The 22,100-nt window shown below is 41.3% G+C and overlaps 3 protein-coding genes across 4 annotated transcripts in view; 1 reads left to right on the forward strand and 2 right to left on the reverse strand.

The window, feature by feature from the left end:
* Window positions 1–1,365: 1,365 nt before the first annotated feature.
* Window positions 1,366–14,066, reverse strand: slc31a1 (solute carrier family 31 member 1). Of its 2 annotated transcripts, none has more exons than XM_080847161.1 (5): window positions 14,039–14,066; window positions 4,480–4,633; window positions 3,959–4,031; window positions 3,510–3,678; window positions 1,366–1,796 (listed from the first exon to the last, which is right to left on the reverse strand). In XM_080847161.1, exons 2-5 carry the CDS (start codon window positions 4,627–4,629, stop codon window positions 1,595–1,597), a joined length of 594 nt encoding a protein of 197 aa, XP_080703287.1. In that variant the 5' UTR covers window positions 4,630–4,633; window positions 14,039–14,066; the 3' UTR covers window positions 1,366–1,594. The 2 variants fall into 2 exon arrangements, with proteins under 2 accessions (XP_080703287.1, XP_080703286.1); XM_080847160.1 differs by lacking the exon at window positions 14,039–14,066 and adding an exon at window positions 13,924–14,034.
* A 531-nt stretch (window positions 14,067–14,597) lies between these two features.
* Window positions 14,598–16,764, reverse strand: atp6v1g1 (ATPase H+ transporting V1 subunit G1). Its single transcript, XM_080848170.1, has 3 exons — window positions 16,588–16,764; window positions 15,725–15,825; window positions 14,598–15,547 (listed from the first exon to the last, which is right to left on the reverse strand). Exons 1-3 carry the CDS (start codon window positions 16,667–16,669, stop codon window positions 15,374–15,376), a joined length of 357 nt encoding a protein of 118 aa, XP_080704296.1. The 5' UTR covers window positions 16,670–16,764; the 3' UTR covers window positions 14,598–15,373.
* Window positions 16,765–19,141: 2,377 nt separating this feature from the next.
* fer (fer (fps/fes related) tyrosine kinase) overlaps window positions 19,142–22,100 on the forward strand; it is a 32,892-nt gene continuing 29,933 nt past the window's right edge. Inside the window, exon 1 of the mRNA XM_080848076.1 lies at window positions 19,142–19,208. The gene's annotated coding sequence lies outside the window, so the exon portion shown is untranslated. The remainder of the gene's footprint in view (window positions 19,209–22,100) is intronic.

Genomic DNA, 22,100 nt, shown 5'->3' on the forward strand with positions numbered 1-22,100 from the left:
TCTCCCAGAATTCCTTGATGTAAATAGGCACCGACAGAGTAAGCATGGAGAATTTCTAGTTACGTAGAAAAACTACAGTAAGCCGTTCTCCCTTTGATCCCTGATGATGCCCTTTGTTGGAATGACCTACCAAGAGTTCCGATGGTAGACAGCACAGTGTAAGCCCTCACTTGTGGATTTCCTGTTAATAGCCAGAATCTTTCGCCATGTTTTGTTAGATCACAAACAACACATCTTTTGTGCAATGCAATGCTGATTTGCTTCATAAAACATAACATAAAATAATAAGTCAATGAGTAGCAGATTGTCATCGTGGGGAGGATCAGTCTCTACTTACTGCACTGTAGTTGCATGTGACATAATTAACTGAAAACAAATATTTAAATTACATGTGTTACTGGCAATGGCTACAATTTGTCATAATTTACATGTTTTCTTAAAATCTTACAGATGCAATTTCATACCTCACTGAGGTTCATCTAACTGGGCTACTGGCTATCTCCTGCAGTGTGTCCCCTTTAGTTTTCCCACCAAAGACAAAACACTTTCTGGTATTTGCCACTTGCCCTCCCCATACCACCATCAAAAAAGAAGATCCAGCCTCACAACAGCAGCCGCCGCTCTCAATACACAAAGCAAAGAGCTGCACGAGAGGGAGAGACCCATACACATTTGCCACAAGTATATAAGGTCTAAAATAGCAAAGTCCCTACTATGTTCATTGATGCGAATACAGGATGGCACTTCCCTGTAGACAGTGACAGTCTACAGCTGGCCTGGTGTTTTTCCCTCATTTTAAGGCAAAAAGGTTAGATAAGGCTCCGTCACACAGCCCCAGACTGCACGCTCAATCCCATATGGATGAGTGTTTTCCCTTGGTGAATGGAGGTATGGTGGATATAGCTATACTGTAGCTACACAGAATATCCAGTGATCCAGCAATAATCTTGTAGTTAACAAATGCCACTGTGAATACAGCCTTAAACTACATGACCAAAGATTTGTTCACTGGTGAGAAGTGATTAGTTAGCGTGGGGCATTCACCAGAGGGTAGATTGTAAAGCCATTATTGAAACTGATCTGGATAGCTTAAGAACTGCACCTCCTGGGAATGTCACAGTAATGTGTCTAATGGGGCGACTGAGACCGGTAGCCTAATGGCTGGAAAATGGAGAACTGAAGTGACTGAGCACAGACATGGGGACTGGATACAGTATATAGAAGCTCAGTGACTCCCTTGGTAGTTATAGGTGAGAGATTTAAAGGTAGTTTCATTCGTAAGGACCAACTTATTAAGGCAGACCGCATTTGGTAACAATAGCCTGGGTAATGCCAGTGTCTTGGCGGTGGGGTGGGGGGGTGGGGGGGATGACACTGGTTACTTACAACGGATGTGGAAAACCACCCATCCAAAACTCTGTGAAGAATCGGCCTGACTTCAAATATGATAATTGAAACTTTGTAGAGTTGATTAGGAAGGCCCACTTGAAGGCTGGGTTTCTAGAAAGACAATTAAGTGGCGCTGTTTCACAAAAGGTGTTTGTGTGTGTATGGTGTATGTAAGAGTGTTGGGAGTCACTTAGGAGGATCTGGGCTAATGACAATGTTCTGTGATGTCTACCACCACTGCCTTCTTCCAGCTGAACAGGAAGTAGCCAAGCCCGGCCCCTGCTGCCGTGGCGATACACAGGTAGCCGTTGTAAGTCATGAACACCAGCATGAGGAAGTAGCTGACCACCACCTGGACGATGTGCAGTACTGTCTGAAGTGTGTGAGCTAGACTCATCATCCGCTGCCTGAAAGGAAAAGCAAACAAATGGTCAAATTCTAAGCCATGTAAAAACAGCAGTCTCCGAAGCTTAAGTACCATACACACACAAAAGAATGTCTGGTAAGCTGTCAATTAGTTTGACAAATGTCTAGACACACTATTACGTTATGTTATGTAGACCAGTAAATACAGTGCTTGGAAAAAGTCTTTAGATGTCTGTACAGTAAAATATTAATTTGTTCATTCATTTAAGTACATAGGTGTATCAAATGGTGACCATAAATACAGGCGTGCCCAGATTTGAGGTTTGGACCAGGCTTGAGAAATACACCTTACACACTTGAGATCATAGGTCTGTACCGACACAATTAGCAAGCAGTACTACTAAATATGTTGTATGCAAGGTCATGAAGATAGTTGAAGATGCTAACCAGTTACAAATCTGGCTCTTTGGCACAATCAGGCAGAATTTGCTGGCATTAAAGTACACACTTTGCCAATGTTCAGACGTCAGGTAAGAGAGGGGAAGGATGCTGGCAAAAAGTAACACAATGCCTTTTTGCAGCTTAGGTGGCTCAATGGCTGATCTGTCTAGATGTGGTGGTTCAATACAAAAAATGGTTCAGGTCAACTGGCATGACTATGATTTAGCACACTAAAGAAAACACTGTCTGCACATATGGCAGACCCACTTCAGCAATCAGCATACTACAGGGAGGTCTCAATTCAAAACCTTAATGACTTTTGAATGGGGTTTTAAGTCTCACAGCTATATAACAGTAAACTTTAAGGTGTCAGTATCTCTGTATTTATAAGAGATTTAAGCAGACCAGGCCTAACTGTTTTCCATTTTTGAATGCCAATTACCCAGGAGAAACAAGTAGGTCAATTACTGGAATGGAGGAGTTTTATTCTTTGTTTGAGGGAAATGAAGCTGAAAGGAAACAAAGTTCCAGAGGGACACTTCCCAATTCCCATTCATCATCTCCATAGACTTTTCAATATTAAAAAGTTACAGCAGTACATCAAACTAACTTTTAATGCGAGAGATGATGATGTTTAAAGCTACAATATGAATGTAAATGTATTTAAAGAAATATATTTTCCAAGCATATTCTGCCACCATAATTATGTTTTCTCACATAGCGATTTCAACACATTTGAGTTACATTGCAACTCTATACATTTTTATCTATACCTAAAATAGACTGTCTATACAGCTGTGTGTGGAAATAATTTAGTTATGAAAGACATCTATGCCTGGGTTAGATCATAGTGAGATATCATTATGAGAAACAGGTTTAGCACCACTGGAGGTGGGTTTCAAAATACATCCTATCTTGATAATTTGCTAGTTTTATTATCATTACCAGTACAGTGTGACCATCTTTATCTGTACTACTGATAGCATCCACCACAATAAACCTTCCAAGCTTCCACATTCTGCCATAACCTAAACTAATTATTGGATAAGGCTACCTTTGGCACAGATAGAAGGTGTAAGGGTAGGGGTCAGTTCGGTTCATGTTGGAATATTGTACTGGATCAGATGAGATGCCAAGAGTGGTTTTTTTAAATACATACTGGATATATTGAATGGGTTTCACATTTTTAGACACAGAAAACAGGAAATAACAAAGAACATCTGACTGGACTGTGACACAAGTAATGAGTAAAATTGTATTGTGAAGTCCTTGATTGTTTCTTGCCTAAGGGGATGTTCTATGTTCTCACTCACCCAACCGTTTTGTGGGTCTCCATTAGAACGGTTCCATCAGCGCCAGGGACTGGCATAGAGTTGTAGCGCACGTTCACCTGGTTTCGTCTAAGCAGGAACTCCCTGCCAATCTTTAGTCCTTCGTAGAACACGGCTAACAGGAACACACCAATGCATGCACCTGCCATCTCTGAGAAAACAACAGTAAGACAAACTGCTTATTCAAGTTTCACCATTTACTGCCAAAAACAACTTCAGGTAATACAGTAACAGGAAATGATACTCAATAACTCAACAGGGCATGAGTGGTATGTGAATCAATCTATTCTCCATTTTAAACATGCAAGAGCCTCTATCAATCCAAACAAGTTCAGATTCTCTGTTGATCCACCATCCTACCAGATGAACAGAATTGTTCCTTTTATGATTTCTACACCTGTTAAGCCAAAATACAAATGGAAAACACCTACCACCCGGTGTGTTGATAACAAGTCCAGAAAACAGGAGCTCCACATTTTTGCAGCCAAAGTAAAATGTCATTTGCTGTGAAATGGAAAAACTTCCATCAATATTGACAGTACAAAAAAAATGTATATGGGGAATTCTCTTTATGATACATTTTAATGCTGTTTGTTTTGTGGTTTACTCTTAACTCTGTTCAACTACAGGAATTTGCTTAGACCATCAATTCACAAACCAAATACTTAAACTAATAGAGCAAGGTGCAAGAAACACCAAGGTTCAATACCTAAGGTGTACTCATTGATACCACATATACCTTATATTATATTTGTATTTTCAGTTTTCCCTAACCCCTCTTGTACTTCATGTAAATGTATTGTCTATTATTAACAAAAGTGCCTGTGCTACACCTGTGCTTCAGGCTATTATGGATAAAAGCCTGGTCTGCCAAATGAATACATGTAAAAGTAAAAACATTTCATCAGGGTGATGGGGCAGCACTGACTGGCAGTTGATTGAGCCCACTCACCATCATCATAATGTGGTCCCCATGGCCTCCGCTGTTGCCCACTGCACTATCCATAGTTCCATGGTGCATGGAGTGATCCTTGTCGTGATCCATCATGCTGTGATCGTGGCTTCCTGTCATTGCAGGCGGCATGGTGCCATGTCCGTCCATCTTCCTGTTCAACCAACAACAACAACAGAAAGAAAGAAAGGAGAGAAAGAGAGAGTGAGTGAGTGAGTGAGTGAGTGAGGGGGATTTTTACCAGACCAAATCCAATGTAGAATGTCTGGCATCCTAGGCAGCATGTCAAATTTAATTTCAATCTGATCCTGAAAAAAACGTCCATGCTCACAGTTTAGGCCTAGGTTCAGTCCCAATTCATCAATAATTCCAAATTGTGTTTTCTGGCAAGTAAGTAATAATGAACACCTGTGCAATCTGTCTTAGTGTGGGCATGGAGGGGCAATCATGGTGGCTGTGACCTTAATGCCATTCCTGAAGAGCACTAGCAGTGTCAGGCTGAGATAAGCCGCAGTGCTTAACCCTTTGGTCACTTCTCCATCTCTGATTAGAGAATACACTGTCTGCCAAGCTTTAGGGACTTGCATGGGGTGCTCTGCATATCCTCTATGCTTTAACTACCCACCTCATAAGCAGCGGGGCATAAGGCCCTAATATCGTTGATAGGCAACTGACAACGAGTCAACAAGTCCGCCGTGCTAAAGCTAATTTAATTATTAACCAAATAATTTTGCTAATTTAATACCACAAGCAAGATCCTAACCGCAAACATGGATGGGTCAGAGCAATACTCCCACATGCCACATGATAGCTCGTTGCCCTTCAATGAAATTAGGGCCCATAGTGTTAGGGAACATTGATACAATGTTTACGTTTTTTTTTTAAGAATTATGTTAACATAGTTTAACTTTAAAGTGAAGTTTAAAGCAAAAATCTGGATAGAATCACATCATTCGTTTCTCGGACAGGGAGTATTTAAACCGCACAGACTGAACATGCATCTTGCCCTTTAGAATTACCAGGGCCTGTGTTCCCTCTTTTGAGAGTGGCAATCAGGGAAAAGAAAAACACAGCCACTCAAGTGTCGAACAAGCACCCACTCTAATCTAATGCCCTGGCAACCTCAGGCTGCAATTCAGAGTGAACTTCCCTTGTAATCTAATGGTGGCCCATGTAAAACATCATTAATTCGAACAACAGGAGACCAAATATGCCTTGCTAAAGGTCTCGGACAGCCGCAGGGCTTTCTTTATTACGTCTGAGTAAGACGGGAACTGACTCACTGCAGAGGTAATACAATGACACATGGGCCAATGAGATTGTTATCTGTGGCCATCACTCTTGAGATCTTTGATGCCATGCCCAGCACGCTTAAAACGAATCCTGGTTAGTGTGTGCATCACTTTATGCCAGTATCCATACAACATACAATACAAAGAGAAACTTCCACCAGACCAGCCCCAGATGTTTATTCATATTATGTGCTCTCTAAATATAGTGATAGTCATTCAGAGTAACTTAAAGGTTAGAAAGGAATAGTCATTTAAATTCAAACTTGCTTTTGGGATTATCTTGTTTTTTTTTATACAAAGTACTATCACACATACAATTGGGTCAACTCAAGCATGAAATTTCAAAGCAGGCACAAACTTGATAAAAAGTCATTTTCGAAGATATTCTATTCAGACAAGGACAATGTTGTAGTCATGGTTATGTTTCATTTAAGACTCAGCATCTTTGTGGTAATATCCATGAATAAAAGTTCTACCCAAATACAACCCAATTACACTCACTTGGGGGGAAAAAACGCAACTCATAGTACATTGTGTAAAAACTTGAGTCAATCTTTCTGACTTTCTTGAGTCAATCTTTTCTAAACATCAGTGACTTTGCTGCTTTAAAATCACACATACTAAAAGGGTGAACAACACAACTGCACTACCCATATTATTAAACTAGCTCTACTGCTTTCTCTAGTACTTGCTCTACTACTAATGTCAAAGTTATGATTTTTTTTCTGGCAGCAGAGATCATTACATTTGAAATCCAACCAAAGACTTGCACAGACCTACAGAGTTTTAGATAGCTTCTGAACCAAGTTACTGTTTTTCTAGAAAGGGTTTTTTCACCGCGAGGTCAACTCACCCTACTGCGTCTTGTGTCACCCACAGAAAAGCTTGCCAATAGAGACACTCAGTAGCTGTCACGTAGCAGTCTGTGCGTAGCCTTCTGATCCTCAGCACGCCAAAGATAAATGCATCAGTTCAGAGAGTGCACAGGTGGGTTATCTAGTGAAAGATATCGGCCCAGTTTCTTGACCCGCCTTATGGTGTGATTGTGTAAATGTGTGTGAGATGCTGAGTGTGTGCGCTGTGCGTGTGTGTGTGTGAGCTAAGCTCCCCTCCCATGACTGACTCTGCTCATGTGATCTTGCCCCTGCCTCTGATTTCCTCCCGCTTCTACAAAGCCAATCACAAGGCTTTGTTCATTCCCACCAAAGATGAAAAGAGGCCCTCACACTCCTAACCTTCCCCTCTGCCGAACTAAATGTAGGTGGAGCCGAGCCAGAAGAGGAAGTCTCTGAGGTTCTCTTCCCTTATCTCCCTCTGGAACGAAATACTGTTTTCTGATTGGCTAATGGGGTGTACATTAAGTTCGTGGAACCGCACACCTTGGACGTAGTCCCAGTAGAAAAGTTAAATCGCCGCTCCATATCAATGCTCTTGAATGGTTACCATTGACAACCAACGTAACGTTTTGTTTTTTGAAAAACAGCCGGTTCCAGGCACTACTTTCTCTAACGGGAGCACTAGGCTTCAAATCAAGAATTCATCAGGTTATTATGCATATTAAATTTCCTAAAGATAAAGGAAATTCTAAATAACAATAATAATAATAATAAAAACATTTTTGGATGTTGTAACGGGAGATAAGCGGGATAACGGCCTCCGAGCTGTGCAGTTCTACGAAGTTAATGGACTTCTACGGAGCAACACCACTTCGCTCCGCGTCGTGGTGTTCTTTGCCCCGCAGCGTCCATTAACTTCGTAGAACTGCACAGCTCGTCGGCCGTTATCCCTTACTTATTTGATCTGGTCTCCGAAGATTCATTTCTCTCAAAATCCCATTATTGCATCATGAGGGTTCTGAAGACAAAAACTTAATTTTCCACGAATTAAGGAGACCTAGAACCTAGAATTGCTTGTGTTTTCAAAGTGTCTTACTTTCCTTGATCATATTGCCTGTCTCATGACAAAGGACAGTCTTGTCTTGCATCTTTGGGGGTATATTCGTCATGTGTCACATGTCGCATCTGGCACAATAGATTGCTGAGAAGCTCTCTGCTGTGTTCCAGGGGCTTGCCTCAGAGACTTGCTGCAGGCGGTGATTTGCGTATGAGTAGAAGGCTGTTTGATAATTGTTCTGTGTTGTCCTAGAAGGTTTGAAAGGAACTAGCCTCATGTCATTCATAATTCCCCTGCTATCAAGAAATGAAGTAATTAAGCTAATTCTAGCTGTCTCATGACATCCAAAGGCAACCTCCTGTCCCAGGGTGACGCCACAAGGGCTTATTTGGTTCTCAAGAATCAAGTCAGAAAGTAAACAACTCAATACTAGTCAGTATTGTGAGAATACCAACATTTTTGTTTTCACAATATACCAAGTTATGAAATTTCAAAACTTTCGATACCAATAGAGAACATTTTGTAGAGACTACTTAGATACCATAATCTAGGAATCAGTTAGGCTATGTCATATACATATTGTAGGCTAATGTTGCACGCCACACACACACACACACACATAACTCCAATGCGGTGCGTATGGATTATCAAAAGGGCAATAACCAAATCACGTTTGTGACTTCGCTATAGAGATGCACATGTGCATTGATTCGTTTCTGTTGCGGGGAGGAGGGGACGTTGTCATGACGTGTTTGCTAGCTTGAGGCTAATGCATGATCAAAATGTCTCTCTACAGTCTCTGAGACCTTTATTTGCATATGATGTCATGATCCCCTTTTACTTCCCAAAGCCCCAGGTTGGCAAGGTCGCCATCTAATCCAAGAAGAAGTCCTAGCAGGCGTGGAGGAAGAGCGAGTGAGCAGGACAGTAGGGCTCAGGCAGAAGGGAGCCTGGGTGATGGGAAAGTATTCGGCAGTGCAGGATTGCCTGGTCGAATATCATTCAGGCAGATTTCCATCGCATCAGATTCCTTGTCCAAGCTGTCTAGTATGTCCTACAAAGCTCAGCAAACCTGCACATCTGGGGTAAGATTACAAAACCTTACTGCTCTCTTTGTTTTGGAAGAGGATCTTTAGAACATCTCCTCTGTCCAAAGGCAAATGGGTAGGCCTCTTTCGTTGGCACCAAGACCAGGTGCTCAAGGCAGGTGCTGAGACCATAGCCACAGCCATTAGCCCCAGCAGACACCACCACGCCCCAAAGTCAATCACCTTTGTCAAAGCTGAAGAGAAACCCCAACCACAACAAAAACCAAAGGACTCCTATACATGGCCTCTAACTGGCAGCTGCATGTCAACAGGGCCCAGCAGCTGAAGTTTCCACCGCACATCATGGCAACATCACTCCAGCCAGACATCATCATCACCTCTTAGATGACAAAACAACAGATCATGCTTGACCTCACAGTGCCCTGGGAAGAGCACATTGAAGAAGCAAGCAAAAGGAAATGCAGAGTACTCAGGGACTGGTGGAAGAGGGCCAGGAGGACAAAGGCTGGAAGACACACTCCGAGTCCAGAGGTTGGCTGCAGAGGCTTTTCAGGATGCTCTCTCTGTAAAGTCCTCAACCGATTAGGCATGACAGGGGAAGCAAAGAAGAGGGCCATTCAATCACCGGGCAAAGCGCAGAGAAAGCCACCAGGTAGTTGTGGCTGATGGCTGATCCGTGGGTGGTTGCTGTTGGGAAGCATGGCTTGATCAAACCCTGCTGGGTCGCCTGGGTGCAAGTGTCTGATGCTGAGCACCTGAGGACTCCAGGTCACATCATCTATAATGCGTCCCAGCACATTCAGAGGTGTTGAAGCCACTACAATCGTTTCAAGTGTAGTCTCTGAACAAAACAAAAAATAGCTCCACGCTCTCTTCCATTGCTATCGACTCACTTCATCGACTCGCATTAAAATCTCAGTCAGGGTTGATTTCCACGCCATGCATACCACTAGCGCAACATCAACGTTGTCAGTGTTGTGAGACTGATTTCAATTAGCCAGATAAATCAGACATTCGCATGATAAAAGTATCGTTTTTAAATTGCTGGTATTGTACCGTTTTCAAACTCTAGTACTGTGGTACTTTTCCACTATCAGTATGTAGTGCAACACTACCCAGACTCTGTCTGATAGAGTTACCGGCTATAAATGTAATCATCTGTGCAGACGTCATCATTACTGACTGATTTATAGTGACTTTGCTACCTGCCTGGTATATATGCTATGCCTTTTTGACTGCCAGGCAGTCCCTTTGTGATCCTATGCTGGAGGTGGGTCCCTTTGCAAGCTGTATGCTGAAATACAACTTTAAATCCTTGACTTCATCTCCCTGGTCTTCCTTCTACAACAATTGGGTTTGCATCACGACATTCCATACCTACTAACAGAGTACAGAACAACCTGGTCCTTTGCTTCTGAGGCTTAAAGTTAACCACTATCTTTATGATCTCCACATAAAGAGACCTTGAAGCTGAAGCCATAAAGATTCAATTACAAAACGTGACCCTTGGGACATACTTTGCAACGTGCAAACCTGTGCCTAATCCTAAATTAATCAACAGCAAATGCTGGATCCGACCATTCAAGTGGTTTTGAAATAACATGAGGTAGGCTATACCATGCTAGTATTGTGTGGTTGAAACTTTTGGATAAACCTATGTTTAGGTCTATAAACTAAATGTCTACAACAAAATAATTTGGTGATGTTTTTGCCAGAGCAAACAAGCTCTACAAACAGTCAAAACTGCCATTTAGAGTTTCTCCATGTAATGTAGTGCTGGTCACTAGATACCTGGATACATTGTGTAAAATGAAAAACTCCCTAAGCTTATGTGCCCTTTTAGGGATTTTACTGACCTGAAGTTGGTCATTCACACTATTGATTTTTATCTTTATCTTTAAAAAAAACTATGAAAATAGTAACAAAATAAAACAAACAGAGATTCCAGACTCCACATTTCATAATACCTCAAACAACTACCAATGAGGGGGGACTACAAAGTGCAAAGGTTTTTGGCAAGGGATTGGGTGTTGGATCAAATGTCACAAGGTTTTACCAACTGCTAGCAGAATGGGCCGACTTGCTCTTTGACCATGCAATGGCAACGCATGTGCAGCTAGGCCATCTTGACATGAAATAATCCAGTTGAGGAAGTGTTTAGATTGTTGCCATGGTACAGCACCCTTTTAAAGAGTATTTTAGGTCAGTAGCATCTTTGTAGAGGTGTGCTTTAACTGACCTTCTTCTATTGCTTTAGGCAAATCTTGGCTTTCTCAGCCGTAGTTACATCCACAAGTGTAAAAAAAACATTGACCATAGTGTGGATATTCATTTTAATTTAGACTAAAAAAAATTACAGTAACGTTGTCACTGACCACACATCCCTAATGTGAAAGTGAAGTTAAAGTCACTCTATGGCAGAGGTGGTGTAGATACACACACTCTGAATTCCACCTCTTTTAACCCATCCAGGGAAGTGACACACACACAGTGTGCAGTTACACACTAACCCGGAGCAGTGAGCTGCCTTTGGCGGCGCCCGGGGAGCAGTGATGGGGTTAGGTGCCTTGCTCAAGGGCACTTCAGCTGTGGATGTGGGCATGGGAGAGCAGTGGTCTACCACTTCCCCCGCCCCGATTTTCCCTACTGGTTGGGATTGAACCGGCCACCCTACGGTTTCCGGCCTGAAACCCTAACCAGTAGGCCACACATCCCTAATGCTACCTCTGTCTACATTGCTCTAATGTACCTCATATTTGAATTGAATGGAGGATCAGTCTAAACTGTAACACCAAGTTGTTACAGTATAATCCCAACCTAAGAGACTTTGAGCTACAGCCCATAATTCAAGGCTTCCTTAAACAACAAAGTAAGACTGACGTTACACTTACACTATTACACATCTCTTTGACCTCTGATATCCTTCATCATAAAAAAAACAGGCCATACATTGCAGCACACAAGAGAAGATATTAAATCCCTTGTGCGTGTGGTTTGGGACCTCACACAATGGCTAAATCTCATATCACAATCACACACAACAAACCTTCTAAACAATGACATTATGCACTATGACAAATCAGGGTACAACACAACCATTCCCTTCTCACTTTGCAGGGGTTGTCAAGTGGACTTCATCGGTTTCGTTGAATATGGTATTACATAACTGCAGAAGACGCTGGCTAGATAGGATAGATTTTCCTGCTACCACCTCAATCACAACCACCATTGACTAAACTATCCATTACCCATGCCAGTCTACCAGGCACTGAGTAAATAAGTCTGGCTAATCATGTACACGTTTATCGAACATTATAGTGTCTCTCTGGCCCATGGTTCCCCTTCAGCTTCTCTGCCTATCAAGTGAACATGCCAATTTATACCTCTGACTATTTCAAATGCCTTACCTGGAGTGACAATTAATTCACTTTTGGACCACAGAAAACAGGTTGAAGAACTGTAACCCCCCCCCCCCCCCAAAAAAAAACCACACAAAACAAACACTTGTGCCTGTCAAAGTTTGTTTGTGTCTGCTTAGATTTAGTTTAAATACTGTAACTCATTGTCTTGCATTTAAAAAAAAAAAAAAAAACAACAACAACGGCAGTGTTTGAAGACCTGTTTTCCACAGAGCCTAACCGTAATTACAGCCAAGAACAACATGTCTTTATGACCATGGTGAAGTTCACCAGCATGTGTTCCTGTATAGCCATACTAATCACACACTACTCACAGAAAAAAAATACATTTTATGACAATATTGCATTTTACAAAACGGCAATATGAATAAAAATATAACAAACTGTTAGTAAGTAACATGACAATGTGTTTACCCAGAGGAAAGTTGGTCAGGGAGAAAAGTGCTACAACTAACTGGGCACTAAAGACCGTCTGACCCTCTTTCCAGTGAAACAGCCCCCAAACAGGAAACACAAAAGGAGTACTGTTCCTCTGACCTGCTCATATGCTGAACTCTACCCAGACTCATAACCAAAGGAAAGAGCAAGTACTCTGTGAAAAGTCCTACTTCATTGGAGCAATGAAGAGACATGACAGAAAAGACAAAGAAAAGAAACGATAGATTAGATCTCTCCTCCTTAACTGACTCATGTAGTGTTGCCTAGAATGTATCAACTCAACAACCCTCACTGTTTGATCTAGACCTGACAATGCAGACCAAGACAATTACTGGAGAATTTTGCACAACGCCAAGCTTTTATCTGCAGAGACAATGGGCCAAAAATAAGCATGTCAACTGGGTTCAGGCACTTTTACATTCCTTCCTGCATTTGTGACCCATGCTGAGTTGAAAGAAAGGCTGAACTGTACCTGCATTCTTTTTGGAATTCAAAGAACCCGTGGGTGTAGTTTGAACAGAAATGCAGACACGAAATTTGCTTTTCAGTTCCAAAAATTGCAGCGAGAGATTCATAACAACAGCTTCATAACTGTCCAATAACATTTGGGGTTATCAGTTAACGTTTTAGGAAGTTACAGGGTTGTGCAAACTACTTTCTCAATGATCTCCCTCGTCTGTGTTCCTGTGGCTACCGTTTGTTTACACTGGCATGACCTGCAAAGCCGTATGACACTGTCCAAACTTTCACCTCGGACCTTTTTCATTCTTCAGTTTTTAAATCATAAAGTCGACCTACTGTGATCCAGATTGTCTTATATAATAGCTTGTTTGGAACCAACCTACTGTAATACTGATGATTTCTGGGAATTTAACCAGCTCACTTTAATTAGCTAACCTCGGCTGTTTTGGTAACACATTGGTAATATTCGGTTCGCTTTGCCCAAGTCTACTATTATCTCTATTGACGCAATTGGCCAAAAAACCAGTCCATCTTAACCTAACACAGTACAAGGTACTAAAGTACAGTTCACTCGAACTCAGCATTAACCGGGCCAACCGATCATCACCAGGCACTGAACCAAGCCATAATTCTTCCCTTCCCAGAGCAACCAAATGTAAGATACCGAAAGTTGATCCCTGTCTTAATCTAAAATGAAAAATACAGGTAGTTCTAAAATAAACATAGGTCGGTCCCCAGCTAACTGCAAATGCTTATTAAAGTACATTCTTGCTAACTACATTAACTTTAGATGGCTTATAGTATAACTTAGCTGGCTAGCAACAGAGGTCACAGGACCATCTTCAACAAAAAGAAAATAATCGTCGTCTCTTCATAACCAAGGCCACTTACCACAGTTCATGCAAAAAAAAGCCCTACTCCGATTTCCTTTTTTCTCTCGATATCAGAGGCAAGTCATGAACTAAATGTTCCGGGGTTACAGCATTAGTCGGCAGCAAATACCTACCGTAAGCTATCGGTACGTTGTAGACGAATGCTTTTGCAATGTTACATGTGTCACACAGCGACCAATGATGACGTTAAACGCTGGGCCAATGAAAAGATCATAAGCAGACCATAAACCCGCTTCCGCCGCCACATGGCAGTCTGTCGTATGACGCAATGTCACACGACCAAAGATAAGTAAAGGAAAAATAAATAATGTTTCGAACGTATGCATACGCGTCTCTGTGATTTACTTCAATATATTTTAGATAGTACCTTGTACATTTACACATTAAGAATGCATTTCGAACGTGGTCGTGATTTATTGTGAATCTAGCGTGGATGAAACCTCAACATGGCGACATCTGGTGGTCATTTTGAAATATTTGCTTGAATACAATTGCCACAACCAGGGTGAGATGTCCTAACCCTTCCTACTGCATATTTGATATAACGTTCCACAGATATCGCAAACATCGAGTATAGGTGTTTTCTTGTTATCCGTTAATGCTATGGCAACGTTTGTAACAACTTCAGAGAAAAATGGGCAGTAATGGGAAGCAGAGCCTTGGAATACACGACCAGAACCATTTATTACTGTTTTCCTGTGCTGTGGCACCAGCTGTAAACAGAGGAATGTCAGACATAGAAGTTCAGAAAGCCACTGAGGACACAGGGTTGAGAAAATAAATAGGGAGGATAGAGTCACGTAAGGGGGGGGGGGGGGGGGGGTTTACAGCAACTGGAATAGTTTCAATCAAGATCATTTTGATCATCCCATGGTAGTGGGACAGGACAGACTCAATACATTTTTTCTCCACAAGCTGTTTTGATAAACGGTAAGATTTTACTCATAAATAAACATCACACTGCATAGCAAGACGCACAAAGTCACAAGTGTCCATCGCAACAACAAAAAATGTCAGTCTAATGATCTCGGAGACCCTACAAGCAGTTAAGAGAGCACCACGGAGGCAAGAGAACAGCACTGCACTATGTCAGCTCAAGACAAATTGATGCCGATTTACACCTATGATCTTATCTACTCAAACAACTCACCCTGAAATAAATCTTAAGTATGACCTACAGATGGCATGCTAAGATACTAAGTCAACGCCACTTAAAAAAAAAACACAAACATTAACGATTTCGGCCTTAACAGGAAATGTGTACTTTAATGGACAAAGCCCACTGGAGGAAGCATAGAGCTTGCAATACACAAAAGTGTAAGTGCACGCCGATACTATAGTGAAGGTGTGATGGCCACATAGTGGCAGTCCTTGTCTCAATGCCTCCTAGGTTTATGTGTTGGATGTGATTGGGGGGGTTTAAGGGACCAGGGGGTGGGGAAAGGATTTTATCCAGCAACACGGTAATTGGCATGAATCTCAGGCTTGATGTCGCACACCATCTTCAGCAGGTTGCCCAGCACAGCCTCACGGTTCTGCTGGTAACTATTCTGGATGTGGGCCATTTTATCCACTGTCTCCTTGTCCACCTCCACAGCAGAGTTACCATGGGAACCCAGTGCCTTAAAAAAAGAGAAAGAGCAAATTGAAACCGTTGTTAGAGCACATAAGAAAATTACCTGAGCATTACCACATTATAGTGATTATATTGCTAAATGCATTGCATATCCACTGAATATTGGTCATTTTTCCAAATGGTCCAAATCTAAATGTGCACAGAGCCCCTCTTTGGCTCTTACCGCAGCCTCCTTGGTCTTGAACTCCTTCTCCCTCTGGAGACGATACTGCTCAATCTCAGCTTGGGCTTCCTCTTTGGCCTGCTTCAGACGACGATTCTTGCCTATTCAATAAGAAATTGAATAATTAGGAAATCCCCACACACTGCTCTTCATGACACTTCTAGTGGATCAGCATGGAAACCCCATTGTTGCATATAAGGAACTGAAAGCTCATAGGGGCAACATGGAAAAAGACGAGCACCAGTGACTTAGCATCACGTTGGCAAGAAGGATAAGAGGAACAGAGAAGTCAACACACAAAAGGTTATGAGCAATTAAGAGCTTTAAAACTGCGCCTAACGTCTATGGCAGAATAGATCATCTTTTGACAACCAGGTGACAAATTCCTCATCATAACGTTACTTAGATGCGGGAAGAATGTGCTGCGTTGTTTTCCGACGGGAGCTTATTCACGACAGAAAACTGTTTATTTTAACAAATCTTTTAATACGTCCAAAATACTAGTAGGTTTTGAAAGAAAGCAATTCATTTGTCAAGGGACAACGATCCCTAATGTTTCTTTTTTATATTCTGACAAAATTAATTTTACCCAACAGCTAACATTTACAAGCTACTGACACTGACAGACGATAATACTGACAGCGGGACAAACGTCAACATCCAAGCACAAGAAATTCCCAAATAACACACAACACGACAAATCGGTAAAATGATGAATAAGGCTATAAAACTAACGATGTCCGTCTATAATTTGTAACGCTTATACATTTAACCTAATGTTATATTTTACCAAGCTTAGGCTTTGCCGATAGCTAATATTAACCTAGCCAACAAGGCTAATCATGGTAGTCGAATCAACTTACGTTTTCTGGCCTCCGCAACCTTTTCTGCCGCTCGTTTTTCAGCCTGCAACAGCTGCTGAATGCCTTGTGATTGACTAGCCATTATTTGTCACACAAACCAGATGTAGCAAAGTAGAGATGATGCTTTGAGATCCCCTTGCACACTGCAGCGAAGGTCGGCGAAGAACACTGAAATGACTGCTGAGAGTCAGCTGACTATACGTCAAACGGACCAGACTGTTGTTGCAGGCTGGGTAAGATCACATGACCAGCACCACAGTTTTGTTTACGAGATTTAGCACTCTCTAGTGGCAGAATCATTCTACTGAACTCTATTATTTTTTGTAATCTAGCCATTCGATAAAGCCCTATTTTGGTAGCACACAAACAAGATAATATTTTTTATACAAATCCAAAGTCCAGTTTGCTAGCATAAATAGACCCAATAAAAATAATAATAATCCTAAACAGGCTTGTTTGACTTTATGAGATCATGTGAGGACTATGAGCCGTCACTGAAGGCCGTAATGTTATTGATTACCGAGCGCCATCTTGGTAAAAGAAAACTGCCCATAGGCACACAGCCTTCCTGTGACTAGTCAGTCTCACACACACACACACACACACACACACACACACACACACACACACACACACACACACACACACACACACACACACACACAGTAGATTGCCCTCAGAGAGGAACCTGAGATCACAGATCCACTCTCTCAACCCACTAAACTAGAGTAGTCAGCCCTCAGAGAGGAACTGGAGATCACAGATCCGCTCTCTCCACCTACTAAACTAGTCAGCCATCAGAGGAACTGGAGATCACAGATCCACTCTCTCAACTCACTAAACTAGAGTAGTCAGCCCTCAGAGAGGAACTGGAGATCACAGATCCACTCTCTCAACTCACTAAACTAGAGTAGTCAGCCCTCAGAGAGGAACTGGAGATCACAGATCCACTCTCTCAACTCAATAAACTAGAGTAGTCAGTAAATGCCGTCCAGGCTGAATGATGAAATGACATTCATCGTATAAGCTGTCTGAAGTAGTAGTCTGAAGTAGATGACTGTTTTTATTGTGCACATACAACAATTTTTTTTTGCAATTGCGGACTTTAACTTCAGAAACATCAACTCAGCTACAAAAAAACACAATTGTCACTGATTTAATATTCTGCATTTTACCTTCACACATCTAAAAATGTACCCCCGCTACTCCAGCTGTATGTAGGCCTTCTCATGCTCAGAAACTTCACATTAATTGAACAAATTACCTGTGTAAGCATCTTTAAAGGGAAGCCTTTGCAGTGTCACTTAACATTTCATACAATGGTGACAATTGAATCAGGTAGCCTACACCTTCCTTATCATCATCATCCTCATCCTCATCATCCTCATCAATTTAGAACAAAACTCAAAGACTAGACCGTGACGAATTAGCAGTGTTATGTTAACAGGAAGCGGACCGTTGTGAAAAAAGCAGAGGCATGTGTTTGTCGTTTAATAGAATTAACTATGGTACAACAACATACAGCCTTGAAGCATTAAGGTTTGATAGATGTAACACAGATCCATCTGCTATAGGTGTAAACCACGGATTTACATGACCTGCGATTCTATCGGGGTCTCACAAATAATCTTTGTAAGAATCAAAGAAACAGCATGCAACAATTTGTAATATAAGGATGGTATATGACACATGTCGTTCCCACTAGCTGCCTAGGCTATGTACCATAGGCTATTCAGGGGTCTGAGAGAGACCACCTTGTGAAACTTGGCAACTGGCCTATATATTGCCAGACATCAGTTACTAACAAACTTTTATCAGTAGCCTATACCTACTTTGTTGTTGGTGGTGTTTGTAGGATTTTGCATGCCTTTAAGGCAGCCTCAACTTTCTAGATTTTGAATTGAGAATAATCAGACAAAATGAATCTGATGACGGATTGTTGCATCAAGCATAGCATTGAAATTGACCAAAATCTGTCAGAGGTTTGTTTGGATTATTTGGGATTATTTGTTATCACATGTCAGACAGCTGTTTCTGGTAAATTATGCCATATCCATTTTTCCCATTGTTTCTAATTTAAAATCTACCAAACATCAGATATCCACGTGTGAAACATGTTTTCTAATTCATAAATCCACGTAGTTACACTTTTCATACTTGGTGGGATTAAGCCCTCTGTTGTAAGATTTCCAGTAAATAAATATGTAAATAAATAAAACTGGCTGTTTTTATGTTTTGTTCATCACTTTAATGATGAATTATTAATGTTGAGGGTGGTGACGAAAAACGTGGAATGACTGAAAAAACAACAACAAACAAATCACTTTTTCCAAATGACATGTCAGTATTCCATAATTTAAATTCCATTGTAAAGATACTTAAAGATTCAGATATTGAAGTATTATGCTATAGGCTACTAGTCACACTAGTTCTCAATAACTCTCTTTAGTTACACGCACATCTAGGTTGTGTTGTAAACGTCATAGTTCTATGGTTTGGGAGCACAGCAATCCTGAACGGAAACCCCTCCCGAATCCCAACTCCGGCAGCCGAGCAAAGAAAAGAGGAATACCAAGCAAGGAATCAGGAAACACGGAGAAATAACACAACAGTCAAATAAAGTGAGTGCATTTTATAGTTTGGTATACCAACCTTTGATTCACATAGATTGTTCATGTGTAAATGTTTTTCGATGGTGTAACATCATTTAAAAACAACTGTTTCGTTGTTTTTTCCTCGGGAAACGGCTATCCGACATTAGCAGAGTTGCTAAGTGTCGCTAGCATGTCGGTAGCTGGCTAATTAAATGGTTCGGTGTTAAATTGTGTCTTTCTGGGTTTATGAGCTCGCGTGGCATTGTGTGAGAACCTACTGGCAATATGCAAATAAACGAACACTGGTATTTTGCACGAATGGTTGTAGAGATGTGTCCTTCAGTCCTTTTTAAAAATCCAATTGTTTGCCATCACAGTGTGTATGGAAGGCTAATGTACCTGCAGCTAACTAGCAATCGTTAACATTAACTTGACTGTTTTCTCGCTAGGTAGACGAGGTGTTAAGCCACTTTACTAGCTAAACGTTACGTTACCGTTTAGGTTGGGACAGTATAGTACCAGAATATGATTGCTATTAACTGATTCAACAACTGTATTGGTGTTTCAGATCAAGTAATGTATCTGTATCAGATTAATTGTTTTGGTGACCGCATGTAACGTTAGTTTATGTCTGAGACATTTGCAAGACAAAAGACAAGTAATGTGGATATCGCATCGGATGTTGACAATAATTTATGTGGATAAGTAGCTCGTTGTCTCGTAAACTAGAGTAATTAACTGTTCGCTAGAATTTTATCACGGACGTTGTTTGAAATAATTAAAATCCCTGTAGCTTTAACATTCGACTTTATACTCATGAAATATTCGAGCCATTATAAGTAAAACGTCCCCGAAACTTTGCTATGTCATTCAAACTCACAAGAGTTTACAGGGAAAAGACTTCAGATGAGACTATCCCACAATACGTTAGCTAGATTGCTTCGCAAAAGTGATGTTTACGGGCAAAGTTGTTCAATCAACCAGTAAAGTTGTAAGCTCTAGTTATCAAACCCCGCAGCTGTCAGTGTTGCATTTGGGTTTTCTTGTCAAGCGAAGCTATTTGTTACAGGAATGTTAATTTGAACTTCAGTTTTATTGGTAGGACGGAAATCTAGGAGTTATCGTCTCACTGTGATGATATTGATTATTATATTTTCTCTCCAAGCAAAACCAGCTAACATACCACATCGGTGTCCCAGCACGATGTCTAGACAGTGGGATGTCTTGTCTAACGTTAATCGCATTCTGTCTTTAAACTGAATAAGCCTCTGTGGTTATTTGCATTAAAAATACCACTCCTGATTTTACAGAACTTCTCTTACGTGCAATACGTTTTTTGTATTATGTATCGGGCATACACTGCTTCACATAACTCTACAGAAACTAATGGAATGCAGAGCTATTACCTGTTTTTATTCTGTTCTCTTGGTCGAGAAGGTATGCACTGTTGTGAAAGAACGTCAGAAACTTAGGCTAGAGGCTTTCTCTTCAACGATAGACACATCTGAGTAAAGTCATTACATTTTTACCTCACCAACCGACAGAAGCCAATCCATCTGTGGTTCAGTTATATGTATGTGGTTTCAGTGTTTACATGTGTCCTGTTTGGTTGCCTGTGACCTCCCATGCCACAGGGGTTAAGTCGGCATAAGGAAATTCCTCTGCAAGTCTGTTCAGTTGTGCCATTCAGGCACCCCCTTCCCCCCACTGTGTTGTTTTGAAGCACACAGCAAATCCTTGTTGAACTAAACTCCCACTTGATGCACTCCTCCGACTGGCCTAATTGTGTTACTGGTAAGAGATGGTTATAAAGCTGCACTTCAGAGAACTTTGCACGAGCCTCCCATGTTCAGCCTTAATTGCAGGCAGAGGCTTTACACACATTCGCACAACAACCTGCAATTTCACAGGCTGTTGATATTTGCTGCAGATTAGTTGAGTGTTGAGATTCTTGAGATGTTTCTTACAGCCTGTGACTATACCGCATACCTTGATGTATGGAGTTTTTTTTTCTTTTTTTCCCCTTGGTTAGTACTTTGGAATAGTTTTTGAGGCCAGGGAAGCTGTTCTACCAATACATGTTGGCTCATCTCAGTTAAATAAACCAGAGGAAAACAGGTGGTGGATATCAACTCAGAATGGCACAAAAAGTCATGCAAAAATCCAGTAGGTCTTAGACACCCCTCCAGTGCTGTACCTTTGATCGTCATGCAACAGTGGCCTTTTCAAATGATTACTGTTGTAAGGGGTAATAATGGTGTCTCCTGTGGACAGTCTGTTCAGAGGAGGTTGTTGATTGACAGGTGATTGTGCACTGCCTTTTGACATCAGGGATATTGGTTTGATTATGTTGAATCCAAATCTCCTCTTTTTGTATTGATGTGTTCAGCTATGGGAACAGTCCATGTTTGGTCTCTAGGTCTAAATGGTAGTGGGAGCAGCTGGTGGTTATAGCCATTTCCTTTTCCTTCCTTGGCGAGATGTCGAAGTGACAGCTTTTTATCATAAACATGATGTCTTTTGAATTGTTGACCAAACAATGTGTGAGAAGTGTGAAATCATTTCACACATTCTCGGTGCAGAACTATCTTCGAAAGATGAGCTTGTGTGTAGTGCTATTTCTGTAGGTGGACAGTTTTGGTCAAGATAGAGCTTCGCACATAGTAGGTAGCAAGCTCATCTTCTGTGTGCAAGAAGATGCATTTTACCATACCTCTGGCTCTGTTTGCTAAGGCAAGAGGTGGAACTTTTGTGGTTTCTCAGTTTAGAACTTCTGCTAATGCAGCAAACCGGTGTGAAGAGCTAAAGCCATAAAGCACTGTGGCTTTAAGTTGCAAGGGCATTCAATTTGAATATCTTATGTTTTGGAGGAAAGGTAAGTTCACTGTGTTTTTTATTGTGTTTATTTGTATCTTTGGA

The sequence above is a fragment of the Sprattus sprattus genome (genome assembly GCF_963457725.1).
Source record: "Sprattus sprattus genome assembly, chromosome: 11".
Classification (NCBI taxonomy): Eukaryota; Metazoa; Chordata; class Actinopteri; order Clupeiformes; family Clupeidae; genus Sprattus; species Sprattus sprattus.